Genomic DNA, 25,031 nt, shown 5'->3' with positions numbered 1-25,031 from the left:
TTGAGTACAGTAGATACATTATGTTGTGGTTATACAGGCTGTTGGTGAGGCTGCACTGGGAGCACTGTGTAGTTTTGGTCAACCTGTTATAATAAAGATGTTTAAACTGTAGAATGCAGGGAAGACTTACCAGGATGTTGTCAGGACTTGAGGGCCAGCTTAGGTCTCTATTCCTTGGAATATAGAATGAAGGGTGACCTTAAAGTAGGATTTACAATTAGGAGAGGCGTAGGTAAGATGGATGGTCAGCTTTTTTTCTCCAGGGTAGGAGAATTTCAAACAAAGGGCCATAGACAGGGTGAGTGGGGAAAGATTTAAAAGGGACCTGAGGGGCAACTTTTTCACCCAGAGGGTGGTGAGTACATGGCACGAGATGCTAGAGTGGTTGAGGCAGGTGAAATAGTTTCATTGAAGAGGTATGAGAGTAGTCACATGGAGAGAGGGGCTTGGAGGGAGATAGGCTGAATGCAGGAAATCAGGACTCACTGGGTTGGTACTATGGTGGTGCTGTATTGCTCTGTGACTCCATAATAGCAAAATTTAGAAATACAAATTTAAATAAAGAAACACTCCCTTCTGTTGTCATTGGGTCAATTAGATACAGGCCATTCAGCCCACAACCTCCTCAGTCTGTTTCCCAGAGCTGAGGTATCAAGAACTCAAGGACATTTAAAGATTTAAGAGGAACTTGAGGGGCAAGTTTTATTTAATTTATGTGGAATGGACTGCCAGGGATAGTGGTTGAGGCAGGAACAACAACTTTCAAGGCAGTTGGACAGGCACATGGATTAGAAATATTCAGAAATGTATAGGCCAAATGCTAGGAGTGGTACCTTGCTTGACATGGACCAGCTGGTCAATGGGCCTGTTTTCCTGTGGTGGAACTCCATGACCAATTCTCTGCATCCATGCTTACCATTATGGGACACATCATTATTAACACATTTTTCAGTATTTGTTAAGTTTCCATGTGGTTTTTGACTTTATAACTGTTGTCCCATTTCATTTAGAACTGCATTCTTTGTTGGCAAAGCCTTTCTTGTGTTTAAACAATTTTAATGATTCTTTTGTTAATATTTGAGGTATCAATGTTATAACCATTTACTTCTCTTCAGCTTATTATTTCCAATTGCATTAAATCTCACTTGAGAAGTGATACATATCAGCGCCCACCAGCTGCCTTTAAAGCCCGTTTCCTAAACTAAGTTGCTACCCTTTGCCTCAGTTCCCTGGGAAGAAATGTGGATCTGCTGAAATTTTTTTTTTCTTTGCAGGGAGTGTTTGACCACTTGTGGAAGTCTGATTGACTCTTCAGACAAGGCAGATTTAAAGAATTTGAATCCTAAATGAATCAACAGCTGTAAAGATGTGTACTTCAAGGTATTCAGCGTGGAAGCACCCCCTTTGGCCCAATTTATCCATGCCAACCATGGTGTCCAATTCAGCAAGTCCCATTTGTCCAACTAAACTTTTCCTGTACAAACACTGCAATTGGACCCACTCCCAAAACTTCCTCTGGCAGCTTGCTCCATCTCACTGCCATACACAAAAAGGTTATCCCACTGATTCCTTTTCAAATTTTCCCTTCTCACCCTGAATTTAGATTCTCACACTCTGGGAAACACTGTGACCTTTCATTTTCTCAATGTTCCTCATTCTTTTATAGATCTATTACATCACACTTTGCTCCCCCACACTCCAGGGAAAAGGCCAGTCTCTCCTTATGACTGAAGGCTTCCAGTCCCAGCTACTGTTGCCATACTCTTTCCAACTCAGTGACAGCTTTCATTTAGCTACACACAACATTCCAAGTGTTGTCTCATCAACCTTGTGTGCACTTATAAAGTGACATCTCAACTCTGATCAGTGCCAACAAACATGTTAAGTGCCCTCACTACATACTTGTACCCTGAGGTGTCTCTGTTCTACAAACCCCCCCCCCCCCCCCCCCCCGGGGCTCTGGCATTTAATGTGCAAGTCCTGCCTTCGTTTAACTTCCAAAAATGCATCATTTCACACTTCCAAGTTAAAATCCATCTGCCATTTACCCAGTTGATCTCAACCTCAAACATCACTGTCCATTGATGTTGCCTGGTTTAGAGGACATGTGCTATCATGAGAGGCTGGATAAACTTGGGTTGTTTTCTCTGGAACTGCGGAGGCTTAGGGGAGATCTGATATAAGTTTATAGGAGAATGAGAACATAAATAGTGGACAGGGAGCATCTGTTTCCCAGGGTTGAAATGTCTAATACCAGAGGGAGTGCATTGAAGGTGAGAAGTAGTTCAAACGTGGATGTAAGGAAGATGGAGGGATATGGACATTGTATAGGTAGGAGGGATTAGTGTTCAGACATTTTTGATTTGCTTTATAGTTGGTTCAGCACAACATTGTGGGCTGAATGGCCTGTTCCTGTGCTGTATTGTTCTATGTTCTATTGTGCCACCAATTCTACAAACTTACTAACCATGCCACCTACACTTACACTTCCGTGCAACTGTTAATACAGATGATGAACGAACAATGTACCCAACCTTGACCTGAGGCTCACTGCTGGTCAGCTCCAGTCCAAAAGCACTGCTCCAACTACCACAAACCAATTGTATCTAAATTGCTAAGATCACCTGGATCTCATGTGACCTAATCTTCTGGACCAGCCTACTACACAGCACTTTGTCAAAGGCCTTACTAAAGTAGACAACATCTACTACACTGCACTACATTTATGAAAGATGATTTGCCAGCACAAAGCTAATACTGACTATTCCTAAGACTTCCTTGCCTTTCCTTCAGTTAATTTCCCACCACTAATGTTAAGGCTCACCAGTCTGTAATTCCCTAGGTTGTCCTTATGCTTTTCAATTAAGGCAGGAGATCTGCCACCTCCAGTCATGTCTCTGCTCCAGATGTTGAGGAAAATAACACAACCTAAACCTTTGTCATTTGGAGTAATATTAATCTTCGAGTATATATTGTCTTCAAGACGTAATTAAATAAAGACAGGACAGTCGTCACCCTCCAGCCTTCAAGAGTTCGCAATGTATCTTTAGAAGTTAGATACTAAGACCAGACAGATTAAATGAGGGAGGATGCAATTATACATACTGTTTTGATTATTATTCTTCCAATGGATGTGGGCTTCACAGGCTGAGTCAGTGTTAAATGACCATCCCTTAACTGCCCTTAAGGAGGTGGTGGCAGAGCTACTTCCTCAAACAGCTGCAGCCCTTGAATCATGGATATATCCTTAATGCTGTTCATTCTAACCAGAGGTCAGAATGATGATTCAACCTGCTGCTTAAAACTGATGCAGTTTTACTGGTCACCATTAGATCAAACAGCAGCTTTGGATAGCTTTTCACTCCATCAAACCCTTATCACCATAGAATCAACTTCCAATAATGCAAAGAAATTTACACTTTATATTTTGTGTAGAAAAACATATTTTTATTGGGATTGATGCACATTATATTTAGCAAGACCCTCTCACAGAGAATATTTGATTGTATTTCAAAGGAAACAATGTAAATGCTGCAGCATTCGGGGCAAAAGCCTTTAAATACGTATTGTACACAACAGGAGAACAAGCTGCTTCCTTCTACTGGTCAAATAGAAATGCAGTCATGTCTGCAAAATGGGACATTAGGCTTGTGGGATAGAAGCAAACATTTTCAAAAGGAAAAGGGGGTCCTTACTGGAGGACATACTTTTATCCAAACTCCTGCATTTGGAGATGGTGCTTAGACACCGACAGCTTCTCCCAATTCAGCATTAACAGAATAGCAAGTTTGTGTAGAAAAAGGCATTTGAAAGCTAGAACCAGCTACGAGCCTTGGCCTTCAGGATCAGGGGCTCCTTCCGGATCTTCATCATTGTAAATATTTTCAGCCTGTGGGGAAAACAATCTTGTTTAAGTATTAAAGCAGCATTGAAACTAGAAAAACATTAATACCTACTGGCTAAAAGATGCACTTTCCAAGTGTCACCAACTAAATAAACACATTGCTTTAGAAAAAGTCTACTTGGTCACTGTACTCTTCTACAGCATCGTAACTCTCGTACTCAGCGTCATATCCAATTAAGTGATTAAACGAGGAGCTACATACTTGTACATGGAGGTCTCTCTGTTTTATAACACTGCCCAGGGTCTTCCATTCACTGTGTATGCCATGTCCAATGAAGTGGCTAAACCACAAAGAACTATATGCTTGTACATGGAGGTCTCTCCGTTTTACAACACTCCCCAGGGTCTTCCATTCACTGTGTACATGGCAGCTTGGTTTAATGTCAATCCACACCTGCCCAAGTTAAATTCCATATGCCATTCTTCCACCCACCTTCCCAGTTGATAGAGCTCCTACTATAACATATATAACAATTACAGCATGGAAACAGGCCAACTCAGCCCTTCTAGTCCATGCTGAACGCTTACTCTCACCTAGTCCCACCTACCTGCACTCAGCCCACAACCCTCCATTCCTTTCCTGTCCTGTCCATATACCTATCCAATATTTTTTTTAAATGACAAAATCAAACCTGCCTCTACCACTTCTAGTGGAAGCCCGTTCCATACAGCTACCACTCTCTGAGTAAATAAGTTCCCCCTAGTGTTACCCCTAAACTTTTGCCCCTTAACTCTCAACTCATGTCTTCTTGTTTGAATCTCCCCTAATCTCAATGGAAAAAACCTATCCATGTCAACTCTATCTATCCCCCTCATAATTTTAAATACCTCTATCAAGTCCCCCCTCAATCTTCTACACTCCAAAGAATAAAGACCTAACTTGCTCAACCTTTCTCTGTAACTGGTGCTGAAACCCAGGTAACATTCTAGTAAATCTCCTCTGTACTCTCTCTATTTTGTTGACATCTTTCCTATAATTCGGTGACCAGAACTGTACACAATACTCTAAATTTGGCCTCACCAATGCCTTGTACAATTTTAATATTACATCCCAACTCCTATACTCAATGCTCTGATTTATAAAGGCCAGCATACCAAAAGCTTTCTTCACCACCCTCTCCACATAAGATTCCACCTTCAGGAAACTATGCACCATTATTCCTAGATCACTCTGTTCTACTGCATTCCTCAATGCCCTACCATTTACCTTGTATGTCCTATTTTGATTAGTCCTACCAAAATGTATCACCTCACACTTATCAGCATTAAACTCCATCTGCCATCTTTCAGCCCAGTCTTCTAACTGGCCTAAATCTCTCTGCAAGCTTTGAAAACCTATTTCATTATCCATAACGCCACCTATCTTAGTATCATCTGCATACTTACTAATCCAATTTACCACCCCATCATCCAGTTCATTAATGTATATGACAAACAACATTGGACCCAGTACAGATCCCTGTGGCACACCACTAGACACCAGCATCCAACCTGACAAACAGTTATCCACCACTACTCTCTGGTATCTCCCATCCAGCCACTGTTGAATCCATTTTACTACTTCAATATTAATACCTAATGATTGAACCTTCCTAACCAACCTTCCATGTGGAACCTTGTCAAAGGCCTTACTGAAGTCCATATAGACAACATCCACTGCTTTACCCTCGTCAACTTTCCTAGTAACCTCTTCAAAAAATTCAATAAAATTTGTCAAACATGACCTTCCACGCACAAATCCATGTTGACTGTTCCTAATCAGACCTTGCCTATCCAGATGAACTATATATACCATCTCTAAGAATACTTTCCATTAATTTACCCACCACTAACGTCAAATTTACAGGCCAATAATTGCTAGGTTTACTCTTAGAACTCTTTTTAAACAATGGAACCACATGAGCAACATGCCAATCCTCCAACACCATCGTCACCTCTACCTTGGACAATCTTCACTGACTATCAATTCTGATGCTATTCATCAAATTAGGCTACATCCACACTAGACCGGATAATTTTGAAAACACCGGTTTTGCATACAAATAATAGGTGTCCACACTGTGCGTTTTTGAAAATATCTCTATCCACATTGAAACGGAGATTTCGGCGAATCTCCTCCTACTGGGCATGTGCAGGACACATCTACTGAAAACAAGCGACATGTTTGGTGTCAAATCTTGCTGTAAAAATGTGCGTTTGTGTAGTTACAGACTAGAAAAACTTAAAACGACGGACAGCTGGTGGCTTTTGTGCAGGAGAACTTAAATTTAAAAAAAAACAAATATTGGAGCTTACGGAAGTAACCGACAGGGAGTTCATGGACAGATTGATCCGGCTGACGACGAACATTAAAAAACTGACTAACTCTGTTGCATTAATAAAGCACCTTGTTAAATGTATAAAACATGTCTGCATCAGTGTTATCTTGTATTTCCATACAATGTTACATTAGGCTGTTACACATCTATTGTCAGAGAAGTACTAGCATAAATAGGTAAACCTCCTTCATATGAGCAAGGACAGAAAACAGTGAGTATACTTATTTATTCAATAAGTTATGGGTCAAAGTATTTGGTGAATACATTTCTAACTCTTCTGGCTTCAGTCTCATTGCTGTCTGTTCTGAAATTGTTAGGCTGCGTTCAAGAAAACAATGAAATAGCACGCTGCTGTCTGATAGCATTTTCAGAAGTCTCCAGTTACCCAGTCCACACTGATCTGCCCGAGCAGTGTTTTCAAAAATACCCACCCTGGAAAGCGTTTCTGAAAAGCTCCGTTTTCAGGGGACGAAAACGCCGCTTTAGTGTGGACAGAGGGTAAAAATGAAGAGAAAAAGCTTTGGTTACTGATTTATCTGGTGTAGTGTGGTTAATTTTACTAACTACATTCTTATCCAAGTCATTAATATACATGACATGCAATAGCAGAGCCAGCACCAATTTCTGCAGCACATCACTGGACACACACCTCCAAGCTGAAATACAACTCTCCACTATCGCCCTGACTGCTACCATGAAGAACAAATACATATCTTGCAGAGCTGCCTTGTCAGTGGTTGAAAAGATGAACAGAAATCAAACCATTTGAAAACCCTAGCACATGTCGCTTTTATACAAAAGACTGAAGATGTCAGTGCGTTGATAAGTTAAACAACATTTCGCACGAGTGCCCCTTGGGAACTCCCTTCCTGTAAAAATGTGGCAGTAACGTATCCCATGGCATTTCACAGTAGCTGGGAATAGGGCCAAGTGGACAGACACCAATGAAATTGATCAACTTCACTCTGCAAAGCAGAAGTGGGCTCCTATTTCTCATCTTATTGAGAAATTTAAAACTTAGATGGATTAACTCTGTAGACAGTATGTACTGCTTCAGACTTTTGAACACATTAGTTGTGCTTCCCAATTGTTAGACACAAAGAGATGGGAAATATAAAATACAGAACAGAGGTGGTTGAGAGGCTGAATGAGAATAAATAGGAAGGGCATCTTCCTTGATAGAAGTATCAATGACACAGATAGGTACATTTACTGGATTCGAGGGGAGTTGAGAAACAAATATTCTCACCCAGAAAGAGAAGAGGTGCAGAACTTGCTATCTGAAAGGGTGTTAAGTGTAAAAACTCTCACCCCACTTTCAAACCAGGTGAACACAATGAGCTGTTAATTTACAAAACTACAAACTGAGAACAAGGAGGTGGGATTAGCTCCAACATGCTAGAGGATAGGTAAACCCCCTCCTATTGTTGTTATTTTAATGAATCAATTCAATTTCAACATTCTTGCTTTCCAAGATGCAAAACATTCTTACATGTTGGAGAAAAGAGTCCAAACTCACCATTTGCCACACCTGCATGATGTTGTCTTCAGATACAGAACAAATTACCCAAGGTTCATTTGGATTCCAAGAGAAGTCTGAAATTTTAGCTGTGTGTCCGCCATGAATAAACTAAAAAAAACATTTTACATCAGTAATACAAACCTTAATCAGTGCACCCAAAAGATCTTGTTTTACACTCACTAGTATGTGAGAAATAAACTAGAGCTGACTGTCACACTCACTATGTGTGAGACAGAAAGTAGAGCTGGTTGCCGCACTCACTGGTGTGTGAGAGATAAATCAGAGCTGGTAAATTACAGGGACTTGATGCCAACACAAAACTTTAAAGTAAGGAAAATGTTGGTCTTTTGATAGACTGCTTTGTTAAGCATGGTGTCATCAACAACTTGAGTATAGTAAGCTCCAAATGGTTTAAAATGTCATTAGGTACATTCCAATAAAAATACTTGGGGGAAAAAGTGAAATCAAAAATGCAAGTTCTTTTCAGCATCTTAAAAAAAGTGTTATACAAAAACTGGAATTGGTTTCAAAGAAAATGAGCTGACTGAACTGTTCTGGCAGCCATCTGTAGATGAGAAGGGATGATGGGATTTGCCAATAAGCAACTGTGTATTAAGTCCTGGGTTCAATTCATGCACTGACAAGAGGCTCTCCTGCTTGATCACTGGTCTCTAGTCCACACCAATTTCCCCGATTTCAGCCAAGAAAGAGGCTTAGGTAAGAGCACATCACAATATGGGAATGCAAAACAGAGTGGAACTCCGCCATCACGAGGAAATCTGCGGATGCTAGAAATTCAAGCAACACACACAAAATTCTGGTGGAACGCAGCAGGCCAGGCAACATCTATAGGAAGGAGCACAGTCGACGTTTCGTGCTGAGACCCTTTGCCAGTCCTGCTGCGTTCCACCAGCATTTTGTGTGTGGAAGTCTGCCATAGTATCCATGTCTGATGCTTTTGAAATACTTCTTTGTTGCTTTGAATCACAGCAATGAGTTTGGCTCTAATAGGATTCAGAGTTAAACAGCTTCACTGTCAACATTTTTACAGAAAGTTTGCATGAGAATTGGTAATAGAAAATCAAAACTAGTAACAAAAAGGACTGTGCTGATACATTAATGTCACTGACCAGCAACTCTGGAGGACCATCTTCAGCATCTTCTGGGGATTGTTCCTCTCCAATTTTACTACAGCAAAAACCACAAAGCAATAATATTAGTATCAAACAGTACAAAACTTGTATAGAGTGGAGAGTGGGGGAGAGAGATCAGTGAACAACCATAAAGAGTGGATATAAAACATACCGAACAGTAAGGTCCCAGAGGTAGCTGGCTGATCTGGGAGGGTTGGTTGCATGAGATTCAGGGAGAATGAGGTTAATTCAGACTTGCCTCAATGATAGGAAGCAGAGGGTGACAGCTGAAGACTGGAGGCCTGTGACTAAGTGAAGTACCCCATGATTCAGTCCTGGGATCTGTTATTTAATTATTTATGTAAACTACTTGGATACAACACACATGGCCCAGTTAGCAAATTTGCTGATGATTTTAAAGTAAGGGGTCTTGTTGACAGTGAAGCAGGTTACAATAAATTGTGTACAGATCTTGGTCAGTTAGGGAGATAGGCTAAGGAATGGAAAATGGATTTCAATTTAGCTAAGTGTGAGGTGATGCATTTTGAACATTGAAACCAGGATACGACTAATACCATGAATGGCAGGGCGCCCATACATGTTATGGGACAAAGCGTAAAGCGTCCAGGAGTACAAGTGGACAGTTCACTGAAAGCAACTACCAAGTAGACGGTGGTGAAGAAGGGGCTTCACACACTGGCTTTCATCAGTCATTGTGTTGCAGTTATACAGACACTGGTGAGGCCACACTTGAAGAATATTATGCTGAGTTCTGGTCATTGTCAAGCTGAAGAGCGTGCAGAAAAGCACCTGGATGGAAGGCTGAGGCAAGGAAAGGTTGGCCAAGCTGAATCATTATTCCTGAGAGCACAGGAGAATAAGGAATGGCCTCATAGAAGCTGATAAAATCATGAGGGATATGGATATGTTAAGACAGTCATAATATGCTTTCTCCAGAGCTGGCAAATCCAAAACCAAGAGCACAGGTACAAGATAAGAGAGGAGATACTTAAAAGAGTCATGAGTACTTGGAATGAGCTGCCACAGGAAATGGTCGAGGTAGGTACATTTGGATAGGTACACAGGGGAGGGGCTTAGAGTGTTAGGAGTTGAAAGGAGGCAACTAGGATTAACCAGGAGGATGCTGTAGTCAGCATGGAGCAGATGGGCCAAAGGGCATGTTTTCATGCTATATTACTCTATGGTGCCTCTTAAAACATTGCTGAGTATCTGTAGCCAGCAACCTTCCCTGGTACCCTCCACACTATGGGGAAAATAAAACATCCTTATCAGAAGGGACAGGATTCTAAATGTGGCCTCACCAAAGTTTCATACAGCTGCAACATAACTTGCTGACTTGAATATTCAGCACCAAAACCCATTAAGGCAAGTATGTCGTACACCACCTTTACCACTCCATCTATTTGCTGCCACTTGTAGGGAGCTATAGACTGCAAGATCCCTCTGTACACCTATACCTAGGGTTGTTGGGCAAGAGTGTAAAAAATTATTTTTCCCCCTCAGAGTTTAATCTCTTCTATGTTTGATTGTTTTTATATAATCATCCATAAACATGTAATTGTTCAGTGAAATTTCCAGTTATTGTGATATTGCTTCTTCTGTATTATTCTAGAAAATCATTAAGTTTTCCTGCAGGAGGTGTCATGTCATGCCTCTTGAAACTAGTTATTTGTTATCATAGTGTCTTGTTATGGTTTTAGTCTGAGCTAGTTTCTCTATACAATGACCATTACTTTTATTTTTATTCTTGTTTGCTCTTGTAACTCAATAAATGGCCATAAGCAGCGTTTCATGCCTCATTTTTGACTTCCAAAGAACCTTTGGATCACAAGATCACCAGGATCTAACAGGGCTCAGTCATTCACAGTACATTTTCTTGTTACATCTGATTTCCCAAATTATATCATCCCACACTATCCAGATGAAACTATCTGCCATTTCTCTGCCCACACTTCCAACTGATCTGCTGAATCTTTTGACATTTGTTGCCATCACCACTGCCAACATTTGTGCAAACTTACTAATCAGCCCACCAATATTTTCATCCAAATAATTTATATCATAAAGAAGATAAGTCCCACCACTGACCCCTGCAGAAAACCAATGGTCTAGTCGGAATAACATCCTTCGACCACTATCCTTTAATGGCCAAGTTGATTTTGAATTCAATGTACCAAGATATCATGGCTCCCCCATGCCTTAGTTTTCAGGATTCACCTAGAATGGGGGATCTGTTGAATGCTTTATTAAAGTCCATGTGCAAAGCATCCACTGCCCTGCATCATCATTGTCACCTCCCCAAAATTACATCATAAAGTCATGCTGACCAACTGTAACTAGCCCATAACTTTCCACATGCAAGTATATCTTGTCCATATGAATCTTCTCCAACAAGTTCCCTACCTCTAGTGGAGGAAGTATTAGAAAGTTTGATCAGGAATGAGTTAAAGCTTCCACTTTATCCCGAGGCCGCCTCCATACATGGTGAACAACGTTGGATGCAGAATAACTGTCCTCCTCTCTGTTCATGTCTCAATAAGGTCACCTCTCATTCTAATAGCTTCAAAAACCTCCAAAGAGTCCAAATGATTTTTCTAAAGGACCTTACCATCAAAGGAGCTAGTCTAATAACACACCTTTGTTACAAATTAAATCTTGAGGTATACATTCAAGTAGTTTGGGATTTATTTCATATTGCTTAACTAATGTCATTTATCTACTAAATTACTTTAATATGCATTTATTTTTTGAAATGTAAACTTTATATACCCTGATTACATTAAAGATAAAAGCTTGAAAAACTATTTCCTAAGGCCATGACATTTGGAGATAGTTCTCATACCCCTTACCTCAGGTTGGCACAACCTGTTGAAACAACATGCTACACAGCCATCAATCCCACCAGCAGATGGGGTAAGAACCAGTACAGAAGATTTAAAGTAATTGGCATAAGATGCAGGGATATGTGAGGAAGGATGTTTATGCCAAGGCGCAAACTAGCAATTCACTACTCACTTTATTAAAATAATACTATATTGAAGATTTATCTTTATTTCCTTAGGAGAATAAAATACAAGCACTGTCCCCAGCACATCACCAGCTGCAAGGAAATTCAATTCTCTCATTTTTTCATAACTAATAAAACTTCATTCAGTATTATGTTGCCTCCAAGATCAGAACAGGCAACTCAAGGTACAAGTTACAAATCAGGAGTAGTGATCACAAAAAGGGTAACTCCTACCTCAGATCCCATACATTCAGCCTACGATCTGTCCCACTTGATGCCAGAATCGTTTCATTGTGTGGAGACCATTGAACCTGATGGTATTAACATAAATCTCATCATAGATGAAAATAAACAGCTTTAAAAGAACTGCATCTTTATGCAGTAGCAGCCAGAGAGATGTCAAGTAGCCAACATGGCTCTGGGAGGTCACTGTTGGCTGGGAGTATCAACTGACAACAAGTGAATTTGGGCAACTTTCACAAGACGTCAGCCTTGATGTCAGAGACACACATCTCCTCTGGTTCCTATACATCTGCTTGTAGAAGATTGAGAAGAGATTGATAGAGGTATATAACATTAGGATGAGTATAGATAAGGTAAATGCAAGCAGGCTTTTTCCACCGAGGTTGGATGGGACTACAACCAGCAGTCACAGGTTAACGGTGAAAGGTGAGAAGGGGAAAACTTCTTTCACAGGAGGTGCAAGCTCAATTTCAATGTTCAAGAGAAGTTTGGATAGGTACATTAACAGCAGTAATATGGTCCCAGTACAAGTTGATGGGAGTAGACACAAAGTAGTTGTGCCGAAGGGCCTGTTTCTATGCTGCACTTCTCTACAACTCTTTGAATACTGAAAAATTCAGATTCACTAATTAAAACCATTTGTAAATTCTCCAAAGGAACATCTTAAAAGCCGTTATTACACCTGGCAACTAAAGACTGTTAAAGTGGACTGCCTGTAAGTAGCTGCTCCCAATCAGTGGGAGGGATATAAATATCAAAGTGAGCATTCAGGCTAGCATTTCACTGTGCTGGTGAATGACAGGGGTTAAAAAAATGGTAACTTACAGAGGGCTTGGAATATTAAACAAAAGGACCGCCAAGACGACAGAATGTGTAGGAGGGACTCGGGGTTGGGGGGGGGGGGGGGGGAAGAAAAGCATGTATGAGTTGGTACTTGCAGGCAAAATCCTGATAAAAATATATTAGGGTAGGAACATCATAGCGGTGATCTGTGCTTGGAGCTGGTTTTAAATGAATTCTTCCCATCCATTTTCAATATGGAAATAGACTCTAGAACTGGGAATCCAGGGAAAATGAAAGTTTGAAACAAATTACAATCTACAAAGCAGCAGCAATAAAAATAAAAGTGTTAACAGATTTAAAGATGGATAAATCCCATGGCCAGATGAGATTTATCCCAGACTGCCATGGCATAGCCTTATCTGACATGTGCAAGATGTTTGTAGACAAGCTGATCAAAGATCAGGATCAACATTTTCCAGAAAGGAGGAAAGACATGCAAGACACAGTAATGGAACAACATAGCAAGGAGGGTGTTCTTCAACTGTACAATGACATGGAAAGGTGCACAGGGAAATAGCAGATGGGAATTAATTCAAAAAATTGTGAGGTATTACTTTATGAGAAGTCTATCAAAATTAGAACTTTTAATCATATCAAGGAACAGAGAGATCTCAATGTCCATGTTCAAGGATGAAGGGTTCCCAAAGAACACAATACACAAAATGGCAGCAGTGGAGCACTGGGCCCCTTAAGCCTACCCTGCTACTCAATATGATCAGCTCCAGGCCTCAATTCTGTGCCAGTCCCACAATGTCCTCAAAAATTCATCTATATTCTCATTGACCTACCTTTCACAGTCCTCTGGAGTAAAGAATTCTGGAGATGCACCACACTTCTGAAAGGTCCACCTTATCATCCTCCTTAGGATCTAGTGTGTTTCAATATAATCATCCCCACCTCCATTCTTCTCAATTTAAGAACCCGGATTTTATCTTTCTTCATTAAAAGCTATCCATTATAGGAGAACCCTTTCATCTTGAATCTCAACTGGTTCACCTCTAATGCAAGTATATTCTTTTTAAGGTTCACATCCCTCTATCCCCTGCCTGTACCACTCTGACTCTGTAACTGGTCTTGTTTAAAACGAGGATATTGATTTTTGGAGAGGATGTGTTTAACCTCAAACTGCCTCTGGAATTCCACCACATTATGATCACCATCTCTTAAAAGACCCTTAACTACATATGATTATGGCAGCATATGGAATATTGCACATAGTACCCAGAAAGACTCTGGAACTGCTACAGAAAATATTAACTTAACCGTAATGGAGTAAGTTGTACAAGAAGGAAAAAAGGCCCTTCAGCATTTCAAGTCCGGTTACCAACAAGTACTCAGTTCCTAATCCCATCGTATTCTCACAACATTCTCATCAACGCCCCTTGGACTTTACCACTGCATCTCCAAACTGGGTTATTATTTAGTGACAAACTAACCAGTGGGTGGGGGGGGGGGGTGGAAGAGTACAAGCTGGCAGGGTTTAACAGAGGCCAGGTCAGGAGGATGGCAGCTGGATGGGTGGGGATGAAGTGAGAGGCTGGAAGTTGAAAGGGGGAAAGGTAAAGGGCTGAAGAAAGAATCTGATCGGACAGTGGACCATGGGAGAAAGGGAGGGAGGTGATAGGCAGATGAGAAGAGACAGGGTAAGAGGAGAGCCAAAATAGGGAGTGGAAAAGAGAGAAGAATTACTGGAATTTAGTGAAATCAAGGTTCATACCACCAGGTTGGGGGCTTTTCAGGTGGAATATGAAGTGTTGCTCCTGCAACCAGAGAGTGGCCTCAATATGGCAGTAGAGACAGCCACATGTCAGAAAAGGAATGGGGAGTGGAATTAAAACTGGTGGTCATGGGAAATCCTGGCTAATGAGTTTGCTTGATGAAGCAGTCCCCAATCTATGTCAGGTCACACTGCTGTAGCAGAAGCTTCATCAGGAACACCAATTACAGTAAATGACAGCAGAGATTGGGACACAACTCAGGATGCTGGAGCTGTGACATCTGCTGAACCTCTGTGCAGTCTTGTGGGCACTTCTGCTTGCTAGTGTAGGAACGGTGTGATTACAGAGGAGACTTACATGGCACAGAACACTGCAGTTAAAACATTCTGGCTAGCCTGGGTTTGTTTTCCTTGCAGCTGAGAAGAACAAGGAAGCAACCAAATTGTGTACAAAATCGAGGGACAAGATAGCAAGAAACCTTTTTCCATAGCATAGCCATCTATAACTAGGTTACAGATGAGCAAATTTGGGTTCCTGTCCAAATCTCCATACAACGTTCACCCCATGTACGTTATGCTGGTTCAGAGAGCTATCCCGTTCCTCCCATTTTTTCTTTTAACCTATTCTTTCCATATTCCCAAAGAATGCTTGGGAAGCTTTGGCCTCAGACACAGGTCATTTCTTCGGCAGTTTGAACGGGGCATGACTGCGAAAGTGCGTGAAGGTCAGCCTGTGAGAACAGCGGGAGAGTTTAAAAAACTAGCAGATTAATGGAGCAAGCGACAGAGTAGTGGGAGACAGAATAGGAAGGCTTTGGCTCGAGAGGCTTCGGCAAGCAGCAGTTGAGGATGAGCTTGCTCCCAGTGAGGCAAGGCCAGGTAAGCTCCTTTAATTAATCTGATTAATTTAGAAGTAGGTAATAGAGGCAGCAGTTATGGTAGTCGAGTGCTCTGTTTGCAGTATGTGGGAAGTCAGGGCAAGCACAATTGTCCCTGATGACACCACCTGTAAAAGGTGCATCCAGCTGCAGCTTCTGACAAACCGAGTTAGGGAATGGAGCTGGATGAACTTCGGATCATTCGGGAGGCAGAGACAGAAATAGACAGGAGTTTCATGGAGATAGTCACCCTGAAAAGTCAGCAGATGGGTAGCTGGGTGACTGTTAGGAGAGAGAAGGGGAATAGACAGAATAAGTAGAGCACCTCTGTGGCTGTTCCCATCAATAAGTATACCACCTTGGATACTGTTGGTGGGGACGACCTACCAGGGACAAGTTGCAGTGGGCGTGTCTCTGGCACTGAGACTGAACCCTCAGCTCAAAAGGGAAGGAGGGAAAAGAGGAGAGCAGTAGTGATAGTGGATTCGATAGTTAGGGGGACAGATAAGAGGTTCTATGGGAGAGATCGAGAATCCTGGATGGTCTATTGCCTCCCTGGTGCCACAGTCCACGATATCTTGGATCGAGTTCTCAGTATTCTCAAGAGGGAGGGTGAGAAGCCAGATGTCGTGGTCCATGTAGGGACCAATGACGTGGGTAGGAAGAAGGAGGTCATCCTGCAAAGGGAGTTTAGGGAGTTAGGTGCAAAGTTGAAGGACAGGACCTCCAGGATTGCTACCCATGCCATGTGCTAGTGAGGCTAGAAATACTAAGATAATGCAGCTAAATACGTGGCTAAGGAGTTGGTGCAAGAGGGAGGGCTTCATGTTTCTGTACAATTGGGCCTCATTCCAGGGAAGGTGGGACCTGTTCCGACAGGATGGGTTGCACCTGAACTGGAAGGGGACTAACATCCTTGCAGGAAGGTTTGCTAGTGCTGCTCCGGGGGGGGGGGGGGGTGGGGGGTTTAAACTAGATTTGCAGGGGGAGGGGAACCAGAGTGTTAGAGCAGATAGTGAGGTGGAGGAGGATAAAGGTCATGTGAGAACTACAAGTATAGTGCATGGAGTAAAGCCAGGTCTAACATATGAAGAGGCTTTGAAGAAAGAGAAGCAGAATAAAGGGTGTAAAGGTAGTAAGGTAGAAGGGCTAAAGTGCGTGTACTTTGAAGCAAGAAGCATCAGGAGCAAGGGTGATGAACTGAGAGCTTGGATACATACATGAAATTATGATGTAGTGGCCATTACAGAGTCTTGGCTGGCACCAGGGCAGGAATGGATTCTCAATATTCCTGAATTTCAGTGTTTTAAAAGGGATTGGGGGGGGGGAGGGGAGGAGGGGTGGCATTACTGGTCAGGGATACTATTACAGCTACAGAAAGGGTAGGTAATATAGCAGGATCTTCTTTTGAGGAAGTATGGATGGAAGTCAGGAACAGGAAGTATTCTAGAGGCCTCCTGGTGGCAGCAGATATACTGAGGAGCAGACTAGGAGGCAGATTTTGGAATGGTGCAAAAATAACAGGGTTGTTATCATGGGTTACTTTAACTTCCCCAATATTGACTGTCAACTGATTAGTTCCAAAGGTTTAGACGGGGCAGAGTTTGTCAAGTGTGTCCAGGATGGATTCCTGTCACAGTATGTTGATAGGCCGACTAGGGGGAATGCCATACTAGATCTAGGATTAGGTAACGAACCGGGTCAGGTCACAGATCTCTCAGTGGGTGAGCATCTGGGGAACAGTGACTATCGCTCTCTGGCCTTTAGCATTATCATGGAAAAGGACAGAATCAGAGAGGACAGGAAAATTTATAATTGGGGAAGGGCAAATTATGAGGCTATAAGGCTAGAACTTGCAAATGTGAATTGGGATGATGTTTTTGCAGGGAAATGTACTACGGACATATGGTCGATGTTCAGGGAACTCTTGCAGGATGTTAGGAATAAATTTGTCCCAGTGAGGAAGATAAAGAATGGTAGGGCGAAGGAACCATGGGTGACAAGTGAGGTGGAAAATCTAGTCGTCAGGTGGAAGAAGGCAGCATATGTGAAGTTTAGGAAGCAAGGATCAGATGAGTCTATTGAGGAATATAGGGTAGCAAGAAAGGGCTGAGGAAAGCAAGAAGGGGGCATGAGAAGGCCTTGGCGAGTAGGGTAAAGGAAAACCCCTATTCTTTCAATTATGTGAAAGATAAAAGGATGACAGGAGTGAAGGTAGGACTGATTAGAGATAAAGGTGAGAAGATGTGCCTGGAGGCTATGGAAGTGAGCGAGGTCCTCAATGAATACTTCTCTTTGATGTATACCAATGAGAGGGAACTTGATGACGGTGAGGACAATATGAGAGGTTGATGTTCTGGAGCATGTTGATATTAAGGGAGAGGAGATATTGGAGTTGTTAAAATACATTAGGATGGATAAGTCCCCAGGGCCTGATGGAATATTCCCCAGGCTGCTCCATGAGGTGAGGGAAGAGATTGCTAAGCCTCTGGCTAGGACCTTTATGTCCTCGTTGTCCACGGGAATGGTACTGGAGGATTGGATGAAGACGAATGTACTCCCCTTGTTCAAAAAAGGTAGTAGGGATACTTCGGGTAATTATAGACCAGTGAGCCTTACGGCTGTGGTGGGAAAGCTGTTAGAAAAGATTCTTACAGATAGGATCTATGGGTATTTAGAGAATCATGGTCTGATCAGGGACAGTCAGCATGGCTTTGTGAAGGGCAGATCGTGTCTAACAAGCCTGATACCGGGGGGTGACCAGGTATATAGTGGATAGTGCAGTGGATGTGATTTACATGGATTTTAGTAAAGCATTCGACAAGGTTCCACACGGTAGGCTTATTCAGAAAGTCAGAAGGCATGGGATCCAGGGAAGTTTGGCTAGGTGGATTCAGAATTGGCTTGCCTGCAGAAAGCAGAGGGTCGTGGTGGAGGGAGTAGATTCGGATTGGAGGGTTGTGACTCGTGGTGTCCCACAGGATCGGTTCTGGGACCTCTACTTTTCGTGACTTTTATTAACGACCTGGATGTGGGGGTAGAAGGGTGGGTTGGCAAGTTTCCAGATGACACAAAGGTTGGTGGTGGTGTGGATAGTGTAGAGGATTGTCGAAGATTGCAGAGATACATTGATAGGATGCAGAAGTGGCAGATGGAGTTCAGCCTGGAGAAGTGTGAGGTGGTACACTTTGGAAGGACAAACTCCAAGGCAGAGTACAAAGTAAGTGGTAGGATACTTGGTAGTGTGGAGGAGCAGAGGGATCTGAGGGTACATGTCTACAGATCCCTGAAAGTTACCTCACAGGTTGATAGGGTAGTTAAGAAAGCTTATGGGGTGTTAGCTTTCATAAATCGAGGGACAGAGTATAAGAGACGCGAGGTAATGATGCAGCTCTATAAAACTAGCTCTAGGCCACACTTATAGAGTACTGTCTCCAGTTCTGGTCGCCTCACTATAGGAAGGATGTGGAAGCATTGGAAAGGGTACAGAGAAGATTTGTCAGGATGCTGCCTGGTTTAGAGAGTATGCATTATGATCAGAGATTAAGGGAGATAGGGCTTTACTCTTTGGAGAGAAGGAGGATGAGAGCAGACATGATAGAGGTATGCAAGATATTAAGAGGAACAGATAGAGTGGACAACCAGCGCCTCTTCCCCAGGACACCACTGCTCAATACAAGAGGACATGGCTTTAAGGTAAGGGGTTGGAAGTTCAAGGGGATATCACAGGAAGGTTTTTCACTCAGAGAGTGGTTGGTGCCTGGAATGCACTGCCTGAGTGAGTGGTGGAGGCAGATACACTAGTGAAATTTAAGAGACTACTAGACAGGTATATGGAGGAACTTAAGGTGTGGGGTTATATGGGAGGCAGGGTTTCAGAGTTGGCACAACATTGTGGGCGGAAGGGCCTGTACTATTCTATGTTCTATGTCGTCAGAGATTTTTCCAATGCACAAGCCTCAATAATGCCTCTCCAGAAGCCAAGATGATCCAGAGTTAACTCATTTACTCCTCAACACTTACCCCAGAAGAATGCAGAAGGGTGGAAACTGCAGGTGGCATGTTGAGGCATGGGGGCCAAATCCAGTTCATTTCACCCCATTATTCCATATCACTGTATACAGTACAAAGTTGACCTTTAACACCACGTGGATCAACTTGCCTAATTACCCAGGATGCAAATCAGGAAAATCTTTAAACCTAGCAAGACCAAACTCAGAAGGGACAACTGCCTGAACCAGGGGCTGACTACTTCAGTATATTTAAACAATAGCATTGCAGCACAAATGAAACAGCTTTACCTGGAAAATCTCGTCCTTGTGTGATTCAAAGGAATGCAGTTTCAATTTCAGATTTCTTAAATCCCATAGTGCAACTGTCTGAAAAACATGATGACCACTTTTGGATTACCAACGACAGCAAGGCAAAGCAAAATTAAGTAATGAATATTCATACAGAAAAGATTAAAAGTTATAAAAAGTAATGCTCCAAACAGTAATCCAGGCATTAGTTCCAGAATTCTTGTAAGCTTACACATTTGCTTTTAGGGTCATGAAGTCATAGTAAAGTACAGCGAAGAAACAAGCCTTTTGGCCCATCTAGTCCTTGCCAAACACATTTAAACTGCCTACCCCCATCAACCTGCACACAGACCATAGCCCTCCATGTACCTATCCTAACTTCTCTTAAATGTTGAAATTGAGCTCGCATGCACCAGTCATGCTGGCAGCTCATTCCACACTCTCACCACCCTCTGAGTGAAGAAGTTTCCCCTCATGTTCCCCTTAAACTTTTCATCTTTCACCCTTAACCCATGACCCCTGGTTGTAGTCCCACCTAACCTCAATGGGAAAAGCCTGCTGGCATTTACCCCATCTATAACCTTCATAATTTTGTGTATATCTGTCAAATCTCTCAATCTTCTATATTCCAAGGAATAAAGTCCTAATCTATTCAATCTTTCCTTTTAACTCCTGTCCTCCAGGCAAACATCCTTGTAATTTTTCAATGTACTCTTTCTAACTTATTTACATTTTCCTGTAGGTAGGTGTCTAAAACTAAAAACAGTACTCCCAATTAGGCCTGCCAACGGCTCATCTATGAACAAACATGCAGAACAAAGAACAGATAGCTGCTCCTCCTTAATTTTGAATATTACAAGTTTCATGTGAGTTTGTTATATTGTAACACAGGAAAGTTCAGTTCTGTTTCACGCACGGTTAGGTGCATTCCATGGGGTCCTCCCACTACTTAAAATTTTAAATATTACTTAGCTTCAGTTTATTTTAGTGCTCCAATCTATTTATTATCTGGCCCTGATTGAAAATCATTCCAAAAATCACTTATTGAATGAGTTTTTTGTCCGGATGTGTCCACAAACATACTTCCTTGGACACAGCCAGGTAGCTACTAAAAGCATCTCCTGTGTTAAAAATAAGTATTTTTCACTGTTGTTTGCTATTAATGACCTGGAGAAGGAATTAAATGTAAGATTTTTAAATTTGCCAGTGATATAAATACAAACGTTTGTAGGTTGTGATGATGGTATCGTGACAATTGTATTTATCCATTACTACCAATGAATAATTTAGCACTTTCATTACAAAAACACGTAGGAACAAACGGAAGGCAAATATGCATTTGAAAAGTTCACTGATGCAGAGTCAATTCATCATCAAAATAAGCATTATGATGAGGTACAGAGAAACGTATAATACCTTTCACCTCATTACATTGAATTAAAGAGGGAGAACTAGCTTCAAAGTCCCACCTTATCAGCAGAACCAGTTGCCAGGATGAATTCACTGTAAGGGTTGAAGGAGAGACAGTTCACTTCGGCAGTGTGTGCATCAACTGAATGACTCGGCTTGGATGTGTTATTAGATCTGGTGTCCCAGCTGGAGAAAAACATTAATAAAGTTACATTTTATTTTTTTCTTTCTCTCAAATACTATGCCATGATATTAGATGATTTCATACATCCTACAAGACTAGCAACTTGGAAGATAATACAGTGGATTCTGTTTTAATGGACACACATCGGAAACAGTACATCTTGGCCGAAATAAGCAAAGTTTCATGGAAATAAATTAAGGTATGACAAAACAAACTACCATTTAACTGAGTAACAAATTATACGAGGGGTGATTGATAAGTTCGTGGCCCAAGGTAGGAGGAGTCATGCACATGCAGGACAACTCTCTGAGTGATTATGCAGAAAGTTTGAAGTTTATAACTTATCGCCTTCTACAAACGTTTGTACTTAAGGCCATGAACATCAATCACCCCTGATGAATTATTAAATTCAAACTTTCTGCATAATCACTCAAAGAGTGGATCTGCATGTGCATGTAACAAGAGCTGTATAATTCATCTCCTTCTACCTTAGGCCACGAACTTATCAATCACCCCTGCTGTGGACACTTTCTGGAGGTCCAAGATCCGTATGCTCCATGACCGCTGGACTAAGTGTGTAAATGTAGGAGGGGACCATGTGGAAAAATAAATGTGCTAGGTTTTCTAAAATTGACTCCTTCTACCTTAGGCCACAAACTTATCAATCACCCCATGTAAATTTAAATACAGAACAAATTAGAACACATTCACACCTCTACAGCATGATAAAACTGTGCATTAGTTCCTAATATAGTGTACCCTATGTTCTTCTAATTGTAAATGGACAAAATCAACACAGATAATGTACTGCCTTCATACAATACTATCAGCTATTGCATCCTCCAAATCTTTCATTTTCATTGTAACATTCAAGATGATTTTTGATACCTTCAAAATCTTCGTAGTTCCTAACTTGTGGAAATAGTGAAATTATTTCATTTCTACTTGCAGCCTTTTCTGACACCTTCAAACAGAAATGCTTGAAACCACAGTTGTCTCGCTGCTTATTTCTTGCCAGTCATCAGTGACTAAAATCGCTGTTTTTTGAATACAAACACACACAACTAACTCTATTTAGAAACTGTTCACTCTAAGCACGGTGTAGAATACTGGTCGCCAACCTGTCGATCGCGATCAACTGGTTGATCTGTGAGACTTTTCCAGTAGATCCCCAAAAAAAACAGAAAAATAAATACACAAATACTGTTGAGAGACTGCTTCCGGGTTGCGGGGTTTTAGTTCTGTTTTTTCTGCCCAGTGTGCATGCATGTAGCTCCCCCGCCACACGCTGGTCCCCAACCACAGGACCGCAAGGAAAGCAATGAGTCAGCTGCACCTTTCCTCATTCCCTGTCATGGCCACTGTTGAACTTGAACGCACGTGTGGTCATCAGTCACCTAAACGCCGTGATACCCTAGGGCCAGGGATCACTGGTTGACCTTGGGTAACCAGCCGCTTCGTGCGGCCGGCGAGAAGTGTCGTTGCTACTGGCCTGGAGTGCGGATAGATGGATGCCGCCTCTAAAGCTGTCTAGCACACCAAATGACATGGGGAACCTGGTGCTAAAATATTCACAGACAACCTAATTTGGGCTCAGGGTTTTGTAAGTAGCAGAGCAGCTACTGCGATCTACTGAAACAAATTTCTGTCGGCCGATAGATCTTACGGGGGTGGGGGGGGGGGGGAAGGGCAGGCGGGTGTCCTGTCACACTCCTTGCTCGCTCTCTCCGGACTGCGATTGCTGCGGCCCTGGCACAGGAATAGCCGCACCTGGCCAAGGCGGCGGGTGGGAGGTTGGAGCTCGGACCCGGAGGTAGTCTAATGAGGCAATGAAGCCCTCAGAACTGCTTTGGTACCCTGAGTCCAAGCATTCTGCACTTAAAGTTTTCAGCATTAAAAACGTGAGCAAGGAGGACAGCAGCTAAGTGCTGACAGCCATGTAAAGTAAATTACGGAATAGACTGGACATAAGGAACCTGCTTTGAGTATCACTGTATTCCCATCGTGTTTAACACCTCCCCCCCCCCCCCCCCCCAGTTGGCTGGTCCACAAGAATATTGTCAATATTAAACCGGTCCGCAGTGCAGAAAAAAAAAGGATGGTGATCCCCTGGTGCTCATACATTATTTCTACTTTTGGGTTGCGGGGTTTACTTCCGGTCTTTTCTGCCCGGTGAGGATGTGAGCAACTAATCGATTTGGAGTCGATCTTGCCTTTCACTAAGGCCAAGGTAGGGGATCTTGGGCTTCAAAAGGTTGGTGACCACTAGTATAGAGTCTAACAACCACACAGTGCATGCAACTGATGCAAGCCTTCTGTCCCAATTAAGCAGCACAATTTTCCAAATAAACAAAGGGAATCCTGGATATTTTCTCAATTTATTTTTGATTCTTTAAGAGCTCCAAATAAATGGCTGCTCCAATTAACCAGTATCCACTGTATATAGAGAAATTCGCCAGATCTTGGTCAAAGGCTAAAAGTTAAACCATGCATTTGTTCTTTTGAATTTATGACCTCAAGGTTCATCTTAATTATGCCATGTATCTTCCACTGTACTGTTGCTGCAAAACAATAAGCTTCACACTATGTATGAGTAATAACAAACCTGACTAATTTATGACAGAAAATGTCTGCCAAGTATTTGAAGTGGGTCATTAAAGCTGCTGTCAAGATTCTGAGGAGGTTAAGTACCCAGCTCTTTAAAATCTATCAAATACATCAAATGGTGTGCCTCAGGGATCTGTTCTGGGACCCCTACTCTTTTTGATTTCTATAAATGATCTCGATGAGGAAGTGGAGAGATGGGTTAGCAAGTTTGCTGATGACACAAAGTTTGGGGGTGTTGTGGATAGTGTGGAGGGCTGTCAGAGGTTACAGCGGGACATTGGATAGGATGCAAAGCTGGGCTAAGAAGTGGCAGATGGAGTTCAACCCAGTTAAGTGTGAGGTGGCTCATTTCAGGAGGTCAAATATGATGGCAGAATATAGCATTAATGGCAAGACTCTTGGCAGCGTGGAGCATCAGACGAATCTTGGGGTCCGAGTCCATAGGACACTCAAAAGCTGCTATGCAGGTTGACTCTGTGGTTAAGGCATACGGTGCATTGGCCTTCATCAATCGTGGGATTGACTTTAAGAGTCTGGAGGTAATGTTGCAGCTATATAGGACCCTGGGCAGACCCCACTTGGAGTACCGTGCTCAATTCTGGTCGCCTCACTACAGGAAGGACATGGAAACCATAGAAAGGGTGCAGAGGAGATTTACAAGGATGTTGTCTGGATTGGGGAGCATGCCTTATGAAAATAGGTTGAGTGAACTCAGCCTTTTCTCCTTGGAGCGACAGAGGATGAGAGGTGACCTGATAGAGGTGTACAAGATAATGAGTGGCATTGATCGTGTGGACGGTCAGAGGCTTTTTCCTAGGGCTGAAATGGCTAGCATGAGGGTACAGTTTTAAAGTGCTTGGAAGTAGGCACAGAGGAGATGTCGGGTAAGTTTTTTATGCAAAGAGTGGTGAATGCGTGGAATGGGCTGCTGGCAGCGGTGGTG

General features: G+C 42.3%; 1 protein-coding gene across 4 annotated transcripts in view; it reads right to left on the bottom strand.

Annotated features, from left to right (window-relative positions):
- Positions 1-3,412: 3,412 nt before the first annotated feature.
- Positions 3,413-25,031, bottom strand: part of LOC132380379 (histone-binding protein RBBP4) — a 53,266-nt gene continuing 31,647 nt past the window's right edge. For all 4 annotated transcript variants that reach the window (XM_059949111.1, XM_059949112.1, XM_059949113.1 and 1 more), the window contains 6 exons: positions 21,357-21,483; positions 19,888-19,965; positions 12,140-12,216; positions 8,875-8,932; positions 7,742-7,852; positions 3,413-3,889 (listed from right to left, as the gene is read on the bottom strand). In XM_059949111.1, coding sequence (XP_059805094.1) covers positions 3,824-3,889; positions 7,742-7,852; positions 8,875-8,932; positions 12,140-12,216; positions 19,888-19,965; positions 21,357-21,483 — 517 coding nt within the window. In that variant the 3' untranslated portion in view covers positions 3,413-3,823. The remainder of the gene's footprint in view (positions 3,890-7,741; positions 7,853-8,874; positions 8,933-12,139; positions 12,217-19,887; positions 19,966-21,356; positions 21,484-25,031) is intronic.

Source organism: Hypanus sabinus, chromosome 24, assembly GCF_030144855.1.
Source record: "Hypanus sabinus isolate sHypSab1 chromosome 24, sHypSab1.hap1, whole genome shotgun sequence".
Classification (NCBI taxonomy): domain Eukaryota; kingdom Metazoa; phylum Chordata; class Chondrichthyes; order Myliobatiformes; family Dasyatidae; genus Hypanus; species Hypanus sabinus.
Note: the sequence above shows the minus strand (reverse complement) of the source record. Positions and strands in the feature narration are given on the sequence as shown.